This window comes from Aspergillus ambiguus, assembly GCF_047715705.1.
Source record: "Aspergillus ambiguus strain CBS 117.58 unplaced genomic scaffold BDV59scaffold_2, whole genome shotgun sequence".
In the NCBI taxonomy this organism is placed as follows: domain Eukaryota; kingdom Fungi; phylum Ascomycota; class Eurotiomycetes; order Eurotiales; family Aspergillaceae; genus Aspergillus; species Aspergillus ambiguus.
This window is the reverse complement of record NW_027395515.1, coordinates 1700698-1717232: the sequence shown is the minus strand read 5'-3', so window position 1 is coordinate 1717232 and position 16535 is coordinate 1700698. Positions and strand designations below refer to the sequence as shown.

General features: G+C 58.3%; 5 protein-coding genes across 5 annotated transcripts; 2 read left to right on the top strand and 3 right to left on the bottom strand.

Annotated features, from left to right (window-relative positions):
* The first annotated feature begins 607 nt into the window (after positions 1 to 607).
* Positions 608 to 6744, top strand: chsE (chitin synthase class Va). Its single transcript, XM_073688190.1, has 4 exons — positions 608 to 791; positions 845 to 1033; positions 1086 to 6328; positions 6386 to 6744. The coding sequence occupies exons 1-4, from the start codon at positions 697 to 699 to the stop codon at positions 6415 to 6417; spliced, it is 5559 nt and encodes a 1852-aa protein (XP_073552804.1). The 5' UTR covers positions 608 to 696; the 3' UTR covers positions 6418 to 6744.
* A 48-nt stretch (positions 6745 to 6792) lies between these two features.
* Positions 6793 to 10929, bottom strand: BDV59DRAFT_198284 (putative dynactin; the record flags this gene model as incomplete). Its single annotated transcript, XM_073693128.1, has 2 exons — positions 6793 to 10437; positions 10519 to 10929. The coding sequence occupies 2 exons, from the start codon at positions 10927 to 10929 to the stop codon at positions 6793 to 6795; spliced, it is 4056 nt and encodes a 1351-aa protein (XP_073552803.1).
* A 440-nt stretch (positions 10930 to 11369) lies between these two features.
* BDV59DRAFT_198283 (putative pyrimidine 5'-nucleotidase) lies at positions 11370 to 12327 on the bottom strand (the record flags this gene model as incomplete). The annotated part of the gene is made up of 5 exons (XM_073693127.1): positions 11370 to 11533; positions 11588 to 12013; positions 12072 to 12107; positions 12167 to 12179; positions 12262 to 12327. 5 exons carry the CDS (start codon positions 12325 to 12327, stop codon positions 11370 to 11372), a joined length of 705 nt encoding a protein of 234 aa, XP_073552802.1.
* A 230-nt stretch (positions 12328 to 12557) lies between these two features.
* Positions 12558 to 15589, top strand: BDV59DRAFT_169125 (uncharacterized protein). Its single transcript, XM_073688189.1, has one exon. It carries the CDS (start codon positions 12805 to 12807, stop codon positions 15400 to 15402), a length of 2598 nt encoding a protein of 865 aa, XP_073552801.1. The 5' UTR covers positions 12558 to 12804; the 3' UTR covers positions 15403 to 15589.
* On the bottom strand, positions 15577 to 16479 carry BDV59DRAFT_169124 (uncharacterized protein). The gene has a single exon (XM_073688188.1). The coding sequence runs from the start codon at positions 16197 to 16199 to the stop codon at positions 15747 to 15749; it is 453 nt and encodes a 150-aa protein (XP_073552800.1). The 5' UTR covers positions 16200 to 16479; the 3' UTR covers positions 15577 to 15746.
* Positions 16480 to 16535: the final 56 nt, after the last annotated feature.

Below are 16535 nucleotides of genomic sequence, written 5' to 3'. Positions count from 1 at the left end.
ATAAAATAATAACAAAATAATAATAAAATAATATATAACATTCCTTTGCAGATTCCAGTTTCGAATAAACCCAAGCGATGTTGATCCTGATCGTTCCCCCGGCAAATTCGCCCCCCCAATGGGAGTGGATGATAAGCGGACGATCTGACCTGTCAGTCTCCGTCTCCTTACAGAACCCTCCCGATACCTTGCCTAATTATGTAGACAGAGGTCCATAATATAGAATCCCTCTATCATTTATAGGTAGTTAGTATACGCAAGATTCGTTCATCTGATCTGACCCATCATTCTCCCTAGGTCCCTCCCCTCGTAGTCTACCTGAGACCCCGGCGTGAAAATTTCTCTAGTCGGTCGGGTGATTAATATCCATGGATCGAGGCGTTCCCGAGTGAGACTAGCTCTCTCCACCGTAAATCCCGTCGGGATCATCATGTGTACGATACCTCGGTATGGTAATTGACTTTGCTCCAACGGGATAGGCCCCGAGGTATGACCAATGTGTACACTTTCCCCCTTTGGGTAACCTGTCCCGTACCCGCCGTATTGCAATTACAGTCCACCTTCCCCAGTCCGGATCGTCTTTTATCGCTTCATCTTCTTCCTCCATCTTCTCTCTTCCTCTTCTCTCCTCCTCTTCTCCTCTCCATCTTCCTCCAGCAATGTCCCTCCCCTCCCGCTAATCCCATACAGTCAACCATGACTGGCCCTCCCTCTCATGTGCAGTCCTCGCTGCCTTCTCTCCCTTCCCATCTACAATCAGACACCCATCTAACCGCCCACCTCGCCAGCCGGTAAGTTCGATTCCCTCCTGCCTTTCGCGGCCTCCTCAACTGACTCTCGCCAGCTTCCATGTCGGTCTCCCCACCGCTCGTCTCTCCTCCCAGGCCCTCATCTGTCTGAACACCTACACCTCCTCCGCCAAAGGCCCCGATGGAGGTAAAGAGGGAAGTTCCATGGCTGAGGCCGAGGACCTCGCCCGACGCGCCTACACTCGTCTCGGCGCCCGCGGTGAAAACCAGGCCGTCGTCTTCCTGTCAGTCTCCTTCCACCCTATTCTCAACGCCCTGCTAACCGAACGCCCCCAGTGGTGAGAGTGGTGCTGGCAAAACCACCATTCGCTCCCATCTCGTCTCCTCCTTCCTCTCCTACTCCTCCACTCCCCTCTCCTCCAAGCTCTCCTATGCCGCTTTCGTCTTCGACACCCTCACCACCACCAAGTCCTTGACCACCCCCACCGCATCCAAGGCCGGCCTCTTCCTCGAGCTCCAGTACGATACCTCCTCCTCCGTCAATCCCACCCTCATCGGAGGGAAGATCATCGACCACCGACTCGAACGCAGTCGCATCGCCTCCGTCCCCACCGGGGAGCGCAGCTTCCACGTCCTCTACTATCTCCTCGCCGGCACCAGTGCCGCCGAAAAGGCCCACCTGGGTTTCGACAACCCCATCCACATCACCACCTCCGGCGGGAAGCTCTCCTCCGCCTCCGTCAGCCACAAGCGATGGAGGTACCTCGGTCACCCCACCCAGCTCAAGGTCGGGATCAATGACGCCGACGGTTTCCAACACTTCAAGACCGCCCTGAGAAAGCTCGAGTTCCCGCGGAGTGAGATCGCCGAGATCTGTCAGATCCTCGCCGCCATCCTCCACATCGGCCAGCTGGACTTCATCAGCGGTCAAGCCACCCTCACCTCCGCAGAGGAATCCGGGGGCTACTCGCACGAAGGGGGGGAGACCGTCACCATCGTCAAGAACAAGGATGTGCTTGCCATCATCGCCGCCTTCCTCGGTCTCGGGATCGACGACCTCGAGAACAGTTTCGGCTATCGGACAAAGACCATCCACCGCGAGCGCGTCACCGTCATGCTGGACCCCAAGGGCGCCCGTCAGAGTGCCGACGCCCTCGCACGCACCCTCTACTCCCTTCTCGTCGCCTATGTCATCGAGACCATGAACCAGAGAATCTGCGCCGCCGAGGACAGTGTCGCCAACACCATCTCCGTCGTCGATTTCCCCGGTTTCTCCCAGGCCTGTTCGACCGGCTCCACGCTCGACCAACTCCTCAGCAACGCCGCCACCGAATCCCTCTACAATTTCTGCCTGCAGTCCTTTTTCGACCGAAGGGCCGACATGCTGGAGCGCGAGGAAGTCTCCGTTCCCGCCACCAGTTACTTCGACAACACGGACGCCGTCCGGGGGCTGTTGAAACAGGGCAATGGCCTGCTCAGCATTCTGGACGACCAGACCAGACGCGGCCGCACCGACGTCCAGTTCCTCGAGTCCCTGCGGAAACGTTTCGAGAACAAAAACCCGGCCATCGTGGTGGAACGCCCGACCTCCGGACACGGCTCCAAGTTTGTCTCCCACAACGCCCGCACCGCTTTCACGGTGAAGCACTTTGCCGGGGAGGTCGACTACTCGGTCGAGGGCCTGCTGGAGGAAAACGGGGACGTCGTCTCCGGTGATCTGATGAACCTCATGAAGAGCACCACCAGCGACTTCGTCCGCGAGCTGTTCGGACAGGAAGCCCTGCAGACGGTCGCACATCCGAAGGAGCGATCCGCCATTATGCAGGCTCAGGTGAGCTCGAAACCCCTGCGGATGCCCAGTATGGCCAGGCGGAAGGCCCGGGCGCCTTCTCGCCTGGCCTTTGATGCGCCTACCGATGGTCCCGAAGAATACGATAGCCAAGCTGGGAGCAGCGTTGCGAGGGGCTCCGACAGGCGGAAGAGCGCGATGAGCATGGTCGGCATCCAGGGCGCCGCCGGCCAGTTCTTGTCGTCTCTGGACATCGTCAATAAATGCCTGAGCTCCACCAACTCCAACCCCTATTTTGTCTTCTGCTTGAAACCGAATGACCGCCGCATCGCAAACCAGTTTGACAGCAAGTGTGTCCGCTCGCAGATGCAAACGTTCGGTATTGCGGAGATCAGTCAACGGCTCCGCAACGCCGACTTCAGCGTCTTCCTCCCGTTTGCCGAGTTCCTGGGCCTGGCGGAGATCGGCAACGTTGTCGTTGGCAGCGACAAGGAGAAATCAGAGGTCGTCCTGGATGAGAAGCGATGGCCGGGCAATGAGGCCCGTGTCGGTAGTACCGGTGTCTTCCTCAGCGAACGCTGTTGGGCAGATCTCGCCAAGGTCGGCGAGCGAGTCGTACCAGTCTATCCAGCGGAGGGATCCGAGGAAGGCGGCGACGGCTTGCTTCAGCCCCGCAGCACCGCCTATATGGACTCCAAGGTCCGACTGCTCCATCCAGCGGACCAGTCTCCCGGAACTTATATCTATGGAGATGACACGAAGGGGTATTTCGGCGCTCGCGATTCCGATGGACGCTCGGATGCCGGTGCCTCGGCCTTCAACTCCGGTGATATGTTCCGCAACCTGGAAACCAGAGAACAGATGCTGGAGAAGGGCAACGAGAAGAAAATGGAAGAAGTCGAGGATGTGGAAGTCTCGGGCAGTCGCCGACGCTGGATGGCTCTCGTCTACTTGCTTACCTTCTACATCCCCGACTTTGCCATCAAATTCTTTGGTCGAATGAAGCGAAGGGACATCCGGACCGCATGGCGGGAAAAATTCGCGATTAATCTGATTATCTGGTTCAGCTGTGCTGTCGCCATCTTCATCGTCGTCGGTTTCCCCAGCCTGATCTGCCCTACGCAGCATGTCTATTCGGCTGCGGAGTTATCATCGAAAGACGGCAAGGACGGTCATAGCGCTTTTGTGGCCATTCGTGGCGTGGTCTTCGACCTTGACAAGTTCATGCCGTCTCACTACCCAGACATCGTGCCGGAATCCGCCCTGAAGAAATACGCCGGGGTCGACGCTACTGGTCTTTTCCCGGTGCAAGTGTCAGCCTTGTGCCAGGGCAAGTCGGGGGAGGTTTCACCTTACGTGCTTTTGGATTACACGCCAACCAATGTCTCTGGGTCCGTCTCAACCATCAGCACCGCCGATGTGAACTCCAAGTACCATGATTTCCGCTACTTCACCAACGACTCTCGTCCGGACTGGTTTGCAGAACAGATGCAATCGATGAAGGCCAACTATCTGAAAGGATATGTGGGATATAGCGCACAGTACCTGAAGACGCTGGCCGAGAAGAAGCAGATGTCCATTGGAAGCATCAACGGCAAGGTCTACGACTTGACAGCATATATCACCGGAGGTCGCAGAACCGCTGCCCCGCCAGGGGAAAGTATCCCGGATAATGTGGACCGTGACTTTATGGATTCCTCCGTCGTCGAACTGTTCCAGAGCCTCCCCGGCCAGGATCTGACCAAGCATTGGGAAAGCCTCGAACTCGCCCAGGATGTTATTGATCGGATGGAACTCTGCTTGGACAACCTTTTCTTCGTCGGTCATGTCGACACCCGGAACTCGCCACAGTGTCAATTTGCGCGGTATTTCATCCTTGCCATCTCCATGCTCATCTGTGCTGTCGTCCTCTTCAAGTTCGTGGCTGCCCTTCAGTTCGGACGCAAGAATGTGCCGGAGAACCTGGATAAATTCATCATTTGTCAGGTGCCTGCCTACACCGAGGATGAGGAGTCCTTGCGCCGAGCGATTGACTCCATGGCTCGCATGCGTTACGATGACAAGCGGAAACTCCTGGTCGTTATTTGCGACGGTATGATTATCGGACAAGGAAACGACCGCCCGACCCCACGAATTGTCTTGGATATTCTGGGTGTGCCAGAGTCCGTGGATCCGGAGCCTCTGAGCTTCGAGAGTTTGGGCGAAGGCATGAAGCAACACAACATGGGCAAAATCTACTCCGGTTTGTATGAGGTCCAAGGCCACATCGTCCCGTTCTTGGTTGTCGTCAAGGTTGGAAAGCCTTCGGAAGTGTCCCGTCCTGGTAATCGCGGAAAGCGGGATTCCCAGATGGTCCTCATGCGGTTCTTGAACCGCATCCACTACAACCTTCCTATGAGCCCTATGGAACTAGAGATGCACCATCAGATACGAAATATCATCGGTGTCAATCCTACATTCTACGAGTTCATCCTTCAGGTTGATGCCGATACCGTTGTCGCCCCAGATGCAGCCACCCGCATGGTGTCGTCCTTCCTATCAGACACTCGTCTCATCGGTGTCTGTGGAGAAACTGCGTTGACGAACGCCAAAACATCCGCCGTTACTATGATCCAGGTCTACGAATACTACATCTCTCACAACCTGACCAAAGCATTCGAAAGCCTGTTCGGGTCCGTGACTTGTTTGCCCGGTTGTTTTACCATGTACCGTATCCGCTCGGCTGAGACCGCAAAGCCGCTGTTCGTGAGCAAGGAGATCGTCGACGGCTATTCGGAGATCCGTGTGGACACCCTCCACATGAAGAACCTTTTGCATCTGGGTGAAGATCGTTATCTGACCACTCTACTCCTGAAGTACCATGCGAAGTACAAGACAAAGTACATCTTCTCCGCTAAGGCTTGGACAATCGCCCCGGAGAGCTGGACTGTCTTCCTGTCCCAGCGGCGTCGGTGGATCAACTCGACGGTCCATAACCTGATCGAGTTGATTCCGCTCCAGCAGCTGTGTGGTTTTTGCTGCTTCAGCATGCGCTTCATCGTTTTCATTGATCTCCTCGGTACCGTCATCCAGCCGGTCACCATCGCCTACATCGTCTATCTGATCGTCTGGCTCGTGCGCGACACATCCACCATCCCGTGGACCGCCTTTGTTCTCCTCGCGGCCATCTACGGTCTCCAGGCCATTATCTTCATCCTGCGCCGCAAGTGGGAGATGGTCGGCTGGATGATCATCTACATCCTCGCCATGCCGGTATTCTCCCTGGCTTTGCCGCTCTATTCCTTCTGGCACATGGACGACTTCTCCTGGGGAAACACCCGTGTCATCACGGGAGAAAAGGGCCGCAAGGTCGTCATCTCCGACGAGGGCAAATTCGACCCCGCCTCCATCCCAAAGAAGAAGTGGGAGGAGTACCAGGCCGAGCTGTGGGAAGCCCAAACCTCCCGCGACGACCGCTCCGAAGCTTCGGGCATCTCGTACGGCACGCGGTCCTACCATCCCGCTCAGTCCGAATTCGGGTTCCCCGGTGCGGTCAGGCCCATGTCACAGCTGGATATGCCCCGCTACGGTTCTCGCATGTCGTTGGCCCCGTCTGAGATGATGAGCCACCACATGGACCTGAGCATGGAGGACCTGGCCCATCTGCCCAGCGACGACGCCATCCTGGCGGAGATCCGCGAGATCCTCCGCACCGCGGACCTCATGACGGTCACAAAGAAGAGCATCAAGCAAGAGCTGGAGCGGCGGTTCGGCGTGAACCTCGACGCCAAGCGCCCGTATATCAACTCAGGTAAGAGCTGTCTGCTATCTACATGTCGATGGACGTATTGCTAACGCATATCTACAGCCACCGAAGCCGTCCTGTCTGGGGCTCTGTAATTCGCATGTCAATATTGTTAATCATCGCTTATAATTCGCCTGTCTCACCACCGAAAGTGAGAGTCCTGTCATGAGATCCCGTCACGACTCCTGCCCTCGCCTCCATTTCATCGTCTTATGTCGCCGTTGATGAATCTAATTGAGGTCTTTCGGACACATTGCATGTATTGATCTTGGTTTAGAGCTGTCCAGTTGGGCCCGGAGTTGTATACTACTTTCCTGCACATGTTTGTCTGTCTGTTTCAACCTGTGGAGCGTTTCTTTGCATGCACAACTTCGACTCATTTACATTAGATAAGTAGCGTAATTATGGATTTATTTACACCATACATGCACAACACCGTAGCGCTCGAAACCCCCATCCCTGTAGACCGACTACTCTGTGGGCACAACAGCCGGCTCGACCGGCCTGTCCGCCATCCCCTTCCGACTCTCTTGCTGCATGCCGAGGATCTGCCACGCGCGCCCCATCATGCCATGGCCCAAGCCCTGGGGGAACCCGCCAAACACCGAGTTCCGCGCGACATGGCCCTGCGAGCGGCCGGCACTGCCGGCAGCGGCACGCGCCAGCCGCTCCCGCCGCGCAGCAGCCAGACGGTCCTGCTCGCGCTCCTGGCGGACGACATCGTCGCGCCATTCGGCCCAGCGCTCGAAGTCCTCGCGCTGCTGGAGCACGCGGGTGCGCAGCTTGGTCTTGGCGGGGCGGGCGGGCGCCGAGGCTAGGTCGCAGGCCGGCGACGACTCCCGGGTGAGCTTGAGGAGATGGGCGAAGACGTCGCGGGATTCCGCGGCGGTGGTGGACTGCGGCTGCGGCTGCGGCTGCGGGGGCTTGGCGGCGTAGGGGCCGGGGAGAGGCACGTCCAGCCAAGAGTGCAGGTCGGCGGAGCGCTGCACGGCGTAGGGGTCGAGGATGGAGGCGCGGCGGGATTCCTCGCGGAGGAAGCGCACGGCGGCCTGGAGGCTGGCGACCTCGGCGCGGAGGGCGTCGTTCTCGCGCATGGTGGCGAGCGAGACAGCGGAGTCGAGAACGATGGCGGAGCCGTCGGCGGCGGTGGCGGTGGTCGTCGTCGTCGTGGCGCCGGCGGTGCCAGAGGCGCGTTTGAGACGGTCGAGGCGCGCGTGCATGTCGTCGCGATCGGCGGTCAGGGCGCGCAGCTCGTTGCGCTGCGAGTCGACGAGGGCCTCCAGCTCGGATCGCTGAGTCTGCAGGTGCTCCAGCTGGGCTTCCAGGTCCTTGGCCAGGGCGGCTTTCTTGCTGGCGTCACGCATGCGGCTCTCGACCAGCTCAACTTTCAGGGCTTGTTCCTCGATGGTCTCGTCTTTGACGCCGAGCGCGGTGGAGGCCTCGTGCAGCTCGTTCTTGAGCCGCTGGATCTCCTCCTCGGCGTCGGGCGAGGTGGCCTTGTTGGATTTGAGGTCGGCGGCGCGCGCGATCCATGGCGGCGCGCGCCGCTCGAACTCGGTGGTGATGGACAGGTCGGCCGAGAGGGAGTCGAGCTCCTCGATGTGGCCGACGATGCGGCGCAGGCGGTTGGCGAGGAAGGTGGCCGGGTCATGCGTCTCGGCGGCCGGTTCGGACGGCGCCGCGTACAGCGTCGAGATCTGCGACATGTGCTTCAGCACCTCAGGGAGGGTGAGCGGTTCCGTGCGGCTTTCGTCGCTGGCAAGGAGCAGGACGTTCTCGCCCAGGTTGCGGGCGAGCTCGGCGAGTTCCTTGGCAGCTTCTTCGGTGGCCTTGAACGGGCCGGAGGCATCGTGCGAGAGCGCGAGGGACCGGGACCGAAGCTCCTCGATGGCCCGGGAGATCTTGCCCATGGCGACCTTCAGCCCGCGGGCTTGCGACACCAGTCCGTCCATCTGGCCGAAGAGGAAGGTTGATTCCTCATCGCCGTCCTCGGAAACGGGGAGTTTGGACTGGAGGAGAGACCTCAGGCGGGAGATGCATGAGGCGGAGTGGTCGATGTAGGACTGGGTGAGCGTGGACCGCATGCAAAGCTCGTCGGCGAAAGTCTCGAGCGAGGTTGGGAGATGCGTCTCGGCGAGGTGGGAGAGCAGAGCAATGGATCGTTGCAGCTCCACGGCGCACTTCTTCATGTGCATTTCATTCTTCTTCAGTCCGTCGATCCAGAAGTTCAGCGTGCGCTCCACCGGCTCCATTTCCAGGAGGGTAGCCTGGATGCCACCGAATTGCTCCGCGGAGCAGCTGGTGATGTAGTTGATAAACCGGTCACAGAGAGCAGCAATCCATGAAAGTTTCTCAAACACCTCGTATGCGGTGAACGTCTCTTCGGGAGTGGGGGATGTCTGCTCGGAGACCATCTCACGGACAGAGTTGTTCATCAAGGAGGCCTTGAAGCTCACGCGTTTGAAGCGCAGCAGCGCCAGGACGGAGTTGCGCTCTCCCTCGAAATACTCGGGGAGGTAGAGCTTGAGCATAGCCAGGTGCTGGGTAGCTTCCTCGGCGTCCATGCGGGCGAGCTCAATGTCGATTGTCTTGGTCTGCGCTTTCGCAACCGACGCCTGCAGCTTCAGGTTCAGATCCATCATGGCCCGCGAGCGGGTCGTGAGGTCAGTCGCCTCGGCTTCTGAGATCTGCTGGGATGCGCGCATGTCCTCTAGGTCCGCTTGTAGGGTAGAGACCAGCTCACGGAAGCGGACCAGGGTGTACTCCAGATCCTCAATGACTTCGTCCTGTTGGGAAATCTTCCGAGACTGGTCGGTGAACAGACTTTCCCGGTAATCGATCTCTTCCTGGAGCTGCTTCTCGGTCTCGATGTGGTTATATTCGAGTTCGTCATTAATCTCCTTCAGGGCCTCGAGGTCTTCGATGGCGGCCTTGAGCTCGTTGATCTCCTCCTGGTAGCGCATATTCTTGTCCGCCAACTCTTCAATCATCTCCTCGGCACCAAGGGCGGTTTCAAGCTGCTGCTTGAGATCCTCGACATTGTTCTCGGAAACCAGCAATTTCTCCTTGGTGGCCTCATATTGCGACCTGACAGCAGCATAGTCCTCCAGATCCTGCTGCAGCTCCTTGATCTGCTCCTTCAGCTCGTTTTCCTGCTGCTGGGTCATATCACGGAGTCGGATGAGCGCTTCCCGGAGACGCTCGTTCGCTTTCTCCATCTGGAGCCATCCCTGACTAGACTTTTCCTCGGGACTCATCACCTGAGAGAGCTCCTCATTCTCGTCCCGCAAGACTTCGACTTCCAATTGGAGTTCTTCCAGTTTCATCCGGAGGGCGTCGCATTCATGTTTCAACGCATCCGCAGTCTCTTCCGCCATCTCACGGTCGAGCACCGCAACCTCCATAAGGGACTCATGTTCGGCCTGAAGGCGTTCAATTTGCTCGGCGCGCGATTCATACTCATTCAGCTTCTTCCGGAGCTCGCCAATCTCCATCTGCTGGGGTTGGTATTTCGCTTGCAGTTTCTGGATGATGCCCTCGAACTTGTCACGTTCCGTCTGCAACTGCTCCAAGTTCTTGAGCTTTTCCCGGTCCTCAGCTCGCTTCTTCTCCATGACTTTGATTTTCGTCTTCAGCTCGTCGATTTCCCGCGTAAGCGCACTACTCGGGACCGGTCGCTGCGTAGAGCTTTGCGGCGCAGCACGAACACCGCTCGTCCGCGGAGCTGGCCTGGGTGTCTTAGACGGCTCCCCACTGTTTCCTGGGACGTCATCCTCCACCTCGAGGCCCTCGATCTCGCCATCCGCTGAGCGCGGGCTGGTGGCCCCTTCCGGTTCTTCAGACGCTTTGTTGGGTGCCGTTGGACGAAGGGCGGGACGCTTCGCCGTCGCCGAGGGCCCCTGGAGAGACTGTCTGTTCGTTCGCGTAGCGGGTCCGGAAACGGAGGGTCGAGACGTCCGGGACGTCGCCGGAGCAGGGGGCGGGGGGCCCATGGACGACTTCGCGCCAACGGACGGGCGAGTCTTGGGTGTTGCGGCAGACGGCCGGGACGAGGCGCTGATAGACGAGCGAGAAGACGGCGTAGAGAGTTGTTTCGTAGGGGACTTTGTCGGGGACTGTAGCGGGGGGCAGGAACAATCAGCTCAAGTGGCACGGATAAGGGGGGACAATGGCAGCAGGCAGAGGGCGCGGCATACTTTCACCGACAATCGCGACGAGGGGCCTTTCGCGGCGGGAGTCGGGCTCGCCGACGTCGCGCTATTCCGTTTGGCGTTTGTAGACGTCAGGGTCGGCGGCTTCTTGACTCCTGTCAGTCCGCTCGGCGCCCGCGCGCGGCCTCCTGGAGCGACGTTCTCACGAGACGCAGACGGCCTGGGCTGCTGCTCCACGACCGCGGCGATGGCACTCGGCCGCACGAACATTCCATAGCCCGGCTCACAGTCGAAGTATCGTTCGCCCTGGACGGAACCATCGTTTTTGCCGGTGGGTTCGGTCAATTCGACGCCGACCCAGTCGCCGCCCGCGAAGTGCGTGGTCCCTGTGAACCGCACGGCGGCCTGCCGACCGTCGGTCAGGGTGACCAGCTGGCCGGAAGATACATCAGCCATGATCGGACATCCAGCTGTGACGGGCGTGGACGGGACAGAGAGGGGGTGGGGGTTGAGCTGGGGGGTTGTAGGTTGTATGTTGTTGTTCATGGATGTTGATACGGAGTTGGTGGAGCCTGAGGACGCGCCGCTGGTGCCTTGCAGCCTGAGGCACAAAAAGCACGACGCCCGAATAGGAAAGAGTACCTAAGAACAAGCTTGGAAGGATCCATTATTATTAACAGCAACACAACAGGATAGTCGAGATGGTTGATTCCCTCGTCACAGCTACTCGTCGTCCAAAAGTTCGGTGTCTATGTAAGCCTTTGCTTATATTGATATCTAGAAGAAATCCCCAGGCGCACTAAATAATAAAGTCTAAAAGTAGAACATAGAGAACATAGAAGAAAATCCGGGACCAGCCATGTTAGTCGAGCAGTCTATCACTCATATGAACGACGTCAATTGCTTTTGAACAGGTGTGGCAGGATGGTTCTCAGCTCCTTGAGATTCCGTACCATGTACTGCGATGCTGGAGTCGACGGCAGAGGGGTGACCGGCTCAACCAGATGGACGGTCGTCCAGCCGCGCTCGGCGGCATGTTTGCAGTTGAGATGGGAGTCGTCTGTGCACTGTTAGTGAAGGTCACCCAAATGTTAGGGATCAAGGCGATACGCACCCACAAAGTAACAGGTCTCAGTACTCGGCGCTTTCGCTTCGGCCTCGGCCTTCTCATACATGGTTTGGGTGGGCTTGCAGATCAGGGGCAACTTGGCGTAGTCGCAGTAGGTGATACCTTCAAAGAGGTCGTCTATCTGCAGGAGCTTTACGACTCGTGTGGCATGGGTGATGTAGGCATTCGTCAAGAGCCAGAGTCTCACTTTGCTCTGGTCGATGTCCTCGAGCAACTTGCGCAACTCCGGGTCGGGCTTCAGGATCCGGTCCAGAGGAAGGGCGTCGTCGACCTTGCGGTTGAACTCGAGAGGGTCTATCTTGTGGTGTCGAGTGAGACCTTCAATAGCGAGACCATATTCTTTGTAGTATTTCATGTGAAGCATGTGGGCGTCTTCGGGGTTCAGGGAGAGGTGTTCCATGAAGAACTTGTCTGCGACGGGGACAGCGTCAGTGCATGCGATGTGCCTTGTAGATAGGAAGGAACTCACGGATCAGTTTCTGCATCTCATCGTGGATGTTACACTCTTCAGAGGACATCAGCATTGGAGGTCTGGGGCGCAATGGGGAGTTCGGCGGCGTTCACCTTTGGAGTAGAGCTGCACAGGGTCACTGTCAGTCATGACATGTAAGAGTGGGGGATCGCGGTGACGGGATAGTGAGCGCAAAGTAACCACTTACACAGTTGTCGATATCGAAAAAGAACACCGGCCGTGTGTCCATGGCTGCTCCGTTGGATGTAGACATGGTTCTTGCGGGCACTGGTATGCGGGGATTCGGGGTGGAAGGAAGGTAAACCGTCGCACGGAGAGACCGAGACAGATTTATAGAAGAGGAACAAGGCGCAAGCGGACTGCAGAACGACGACCGCGCAAGGAATCGCAAGCCCGTCCGGCGTGGAAGGTGAAGGTGAATCATCGCGGTGGGCGTTGACTAAGAGGCCAACCAGGCGGCGGGCGACCAGACGTGCGCCTCCTGCCGCAGCGAGCTTAGCGCCGGCCGCGCAGCTTCTTCCTCGTCCGTCCTGTTTTTTCCCCGTTTTCCATCCATCCGCCACCTCCTCCTCTCCACTCGTGAGAGTTGAACCACTGGCCCAGGTGATGCTCCTGTCTGTCGCAGCCTGTTTCGTTCTCTCGTCGCGGTGGATACGAATCCCTCTCCTCGCTCCAGGTGGCAAGACCTGTTCAGCGAAATAATTTTTTTCTGCCGAGGAGCTCCTAGATCATGGCAGCGACTCACCTGTCCACAACCAGTCTTCCTGGTCCGTCCCTCGAGGAGGTCCAGGAATATGAAAAAATCCTGAAATTAAGTGACGATATCTTCTCTGGAGCTCACCCTAGATTGAAGGTCCCCCAGCAGTTTGTGCGCAAACCCGCGTCCCGAGTTCCTTCTTCCGCACCGCAGGTAAAACCCACCGGACTCGCGTCCGAGTCCTCGCCCGCCAGTCTTGTCCTGTCGGGGTCGTCGCCGGCGAGGCTCGCACCCACGCAGAATGTACAGGTCGTCCATGCCGCGCCGGCCGCCCCGACACGTATCATGTCCAAGCCTACCTCCGAGATAGATCCGATCTTCCTGACCAAGTCGGACGATCTAGTCCGGGCAGAGTTACAATTACATCGGCAGCGGGTGGAAAGGGCATTGCGGGAACAACTGGAGCAGAAGAGACAGGAGTCCAAACAGAAGGCCTGGGTGCAGGACCCGAAGCCTGACTTCGATGTCTCGGAGGTGTTGAATAAGGCCTTTGAGATGGTCAAGCCGTCTCCCTCGGTGGAAGAAACCGCCGGTGGAGAACCTAGTGACTCGTTTGATGACAACTCGTTCTATTCTAGTAGAGCTCCTGACTCCCCACAGCATGGCGAACCCCAACAGCCGCCGTTCCCGGCCCGCCCCTCTAACCCCGGGGCGCTTGCTGCGGCAGCCCCCCCGGAAACTTATCCAGATGAGTTGCAACGGCTTGAAGCCCTCAACCGCACTGAGTCGGATCAGGAACTACTGAGTACTTACCCGGTTGCAGACCAGCGATTGCCCCATCCTCGACAGCGGTCACGTCATGTGGAAGCAGACCATGAGGCCAGTGATTCCTATGAGCCTGCGCCTCCTGCAGAGCCACTAGACGAGCCCGAGTATTCTCCTCCCGCCCCGGGTGTGGCTCCAATGGAGCGGGTCGATGGCCAAGAGTTCCCGGAGTTCCACCGGGGGTACACCAGCGCGTCCAGACGACGGCCGGTAGATGGTCGCTCCCTTGATCGTGTCCGATATACGCGCCGATCCGTGTCAGCTGGCGACGATGTAAGAATCGTGCGGAACCATATCACGTCACCCGCCGCGCCGCAGCCCTCTAGGGTCTCTCCGTTGGCGGTGACCAAGGTCGCCTCGGTCCGTCAACCTCGAGAGGTTCGCCCGGAGTATGAGTCGGAACGCCAGGGCAGCCCGGAGACTGTACCCCAACAACTGATGCCGAGAAAGCGGAGGAGGGTAAACAACGGGGGAGATCGAGCTCGTCCCGCTTCGTACAGAATGCAAGGTACTGGTCCTGATGAGCCCTATATCAAGGAGGAGCCAGTTTCACCGCCTCCTTTTGCAGACGATCCGCAGACATACCGCAGCCGTCAGCCTCATGAGAGGCCGATCTACATTGACATCGCATCCCCTTATACACCCGCGGTGGAGAGGAGGGAGCCGCCTCGGGAGGCTGTGTATGACCTAGATCCCTATGAGTATCCGGAGCAGGCAGGAATGCCGCGCACAGTTTCTCGGGTTAGCGTCCGACGGCCCGCCCGCGACGATCAGGACTTGCGGAGGGTCGCGAGCCTTCATCAAGCCCGACAGTCGGAGTATCCCCGTGAACTTGTCGAACAGACCAGCCCCCGCTCCGTGCGAGCCGGTTCGTACGCTTACGTCGAACGACCTCCGCAAGAGAGAGTCCGATACTACGACGAGCTGCCGCCCCCTCCCGTGACCCGACGATATGTGCCTGCAGGTGAATCCCCGCCGGCCCCACGATACCGGGACGCGTATTATGAAGAAGCCCCGGGTCGAATGATGGCTCCTCCACGGAGGATCATCGTCGACGAACATGGAAACCAGTACTACATGGAACCCCCTCCGTCCCGAGTGCAGATGATGCCTCCCCCGGCCGGCCGGCTACCGGTCCCAAGGACAGAGGTCTACGACGACCCGGTGCCGATACGCCATGCCAGCGTGCGGGCTGCCTCCGTGATAGATGACCCTTATGGTCCCCGGCGACTTGTGCAGGAAGTACCCCCGCCGACGGCGTATCGACGAGTCACCGATTACGCTCGGCCGCCAGTGCCGGGTGAGCGGCGAGCTTACGCCCCGCCAATGGAGGAGCCGTATCCACGCAGCGGCAGCGTGCAGGTGGGCGGCTATCCTGCGCGACATCCGACGTACGTGGAGGGGTCGGAGTTCCCGCGAGAGCATCTGGTGCGAATGCCCAGTGTACGGCCGACGGAGGAAACGAGCTTTCCCCGAGAGCAGCTTGTACGGGTTTCGAGTGTACGGCCGGTGGATGAAGGCAAATACGCCCGGGAGCATCTGGTGCGGATGCCCAGTACGCGGCCGCCAACGGCGCGATACGAGGAGCCGCCTCAGATGATGCCGCGCGTGGAGAGCGTGCGGCCCGGGGGTCGCGAGGTGAGCGTATATATGGATGACGATTCCCGGCGGGCTCGGGAGTACGTCGAGCGGCCCGTGTATGTGGCAGCGCGGCCGTTGGCGAGGGACGACCGGTATTATGACGGCGGGGAGGGGGAGCGAATGGTGGTGGATGAGAGCGTGCGACGAGTTCCGCCAGGCTACTGAAGATACGATCCATCTACGGAGTAGGTTCTAATCTAATTCAAATTCATCTGGACGGAATAGTGATGGTGTCGGATAAGCATGGCTGTAGGGTATATATATATATATACACATATATTGGTTTAGGAAGAGGTAATAACATAATAGGCTAGATACTTGATAAGATCATTATCAGGCACACAGACTACATAGGTACTTTACCACCATACTATCTATCTTACGACGGCGTACTCCGGATTACTTCCGTAGGGGGAAACCCTAGGATCGAACGTGGATGCCTTGATGTTTTTGGTGATCCACTCGATGACGTTGTTGATGCGGCCGGACGGGAGGGCCGGAATCGGCAGTCACATGACAGATGATTTCATCCCTGCCGGCCGATCCCTCGCGATCCCTCGTCGCACTCGGGTGATATCGCAAGAGATCTGAGTGGCCAGGGTGTTCCCTCCCGAGTCGATTATCTCACCACGAGCGAGCCGATACGGAGCCATGGGTCGGAGACTGGGGGGAACAATGGGGTTGAAGGGAGGGGAAAGAAGGGCAAAACGGAGGATGATACACAGGTGACGCAAGACGGGAATGTCCCAGGATGAAACTAAACTAGTCGAGGGCCGAGGACTTCCGCGTCCAGTCAGGATTGCGATAATGGGGGGAACAGGTTGGCACCCGACAGACGGCGTACATATTTGGGGGGGAAAGAAGCTGCAGGTCGTTTCCAGGGAGTTGTGGTATGCAAGTGGATAGGTAGGAGTTATTAATTGGGGGAAGGATAGGCCGTCGGGGAGTCGAGACGGGGCCATACCTAGGGTCGGGAGGTAGCTGGAACCGTCTTGCGGAGGGGGATGACCTGACTGGTTGTACTCGTACTTTGGAGTCGAGTCTACCAAGTAGTGGTAGTGAGTTGTCTGGTGTTTATGGAGGACCACGTGACGGACTCGCTTGGAGACCCCAAAGGGGAAAGGCGGATGGACCGTGCAACGAACGCAATCGTTTAGTACGTAGATAGACGGAGGACGGAGCGCAGGGAAAGGAACATCATCTGGTAGGCGAATGGAGTAGTCGAGTAGAATTATAGAATGGAATAGTTAGAAGAATAGAAAGTCGAACCGCCATAGAAAGAATCGAACGATCAGTCA

What these genes read in the sequence shown, in the direction of transcription:
- chsE (XM_073688190.1), top strand. Translation starts at nt 697, where the DNA reads ATGACTGGCCCTCCCTCTCATGTGCAGTCCTCGCTGCCTTCTCTCCCT. An exon ending in AACCAGGCCGTCGTCTTCCT is followed by an intron (nt 1,034 to 1,085) that starts GTCAGTCTCCTT and finishes GAACGCCCCCAG; the next exon opens with TGGTGAGAGTGGTGCTGGCA. An exon ending in GCGCCCGTATATCAACTCAG is followed by an intron (nt 6,329 to 6,385) that starts GTAAGAGCTGTC and finishes GCATATCTACAG; the next exon opens with CCACCGAAGCCGTCCTGTCT.
- BDV59DRAFT_169125 (XM_073688189.1), top strand. Translation starts at nt 12,805, where the DNA reads ATGGCAGCGACTCACCTGTCCACAACCAGTCTTCCTGGTCCGTCCCTC.
- BDV59DRAFT_169124 (XM_073688188.1), bottom strand. Translation starts at nt 16,199, where the DNA reads ATGGCCCCGTCTCGACTCCCCGACGGCCTATCCTTCCCCCAATTAATA.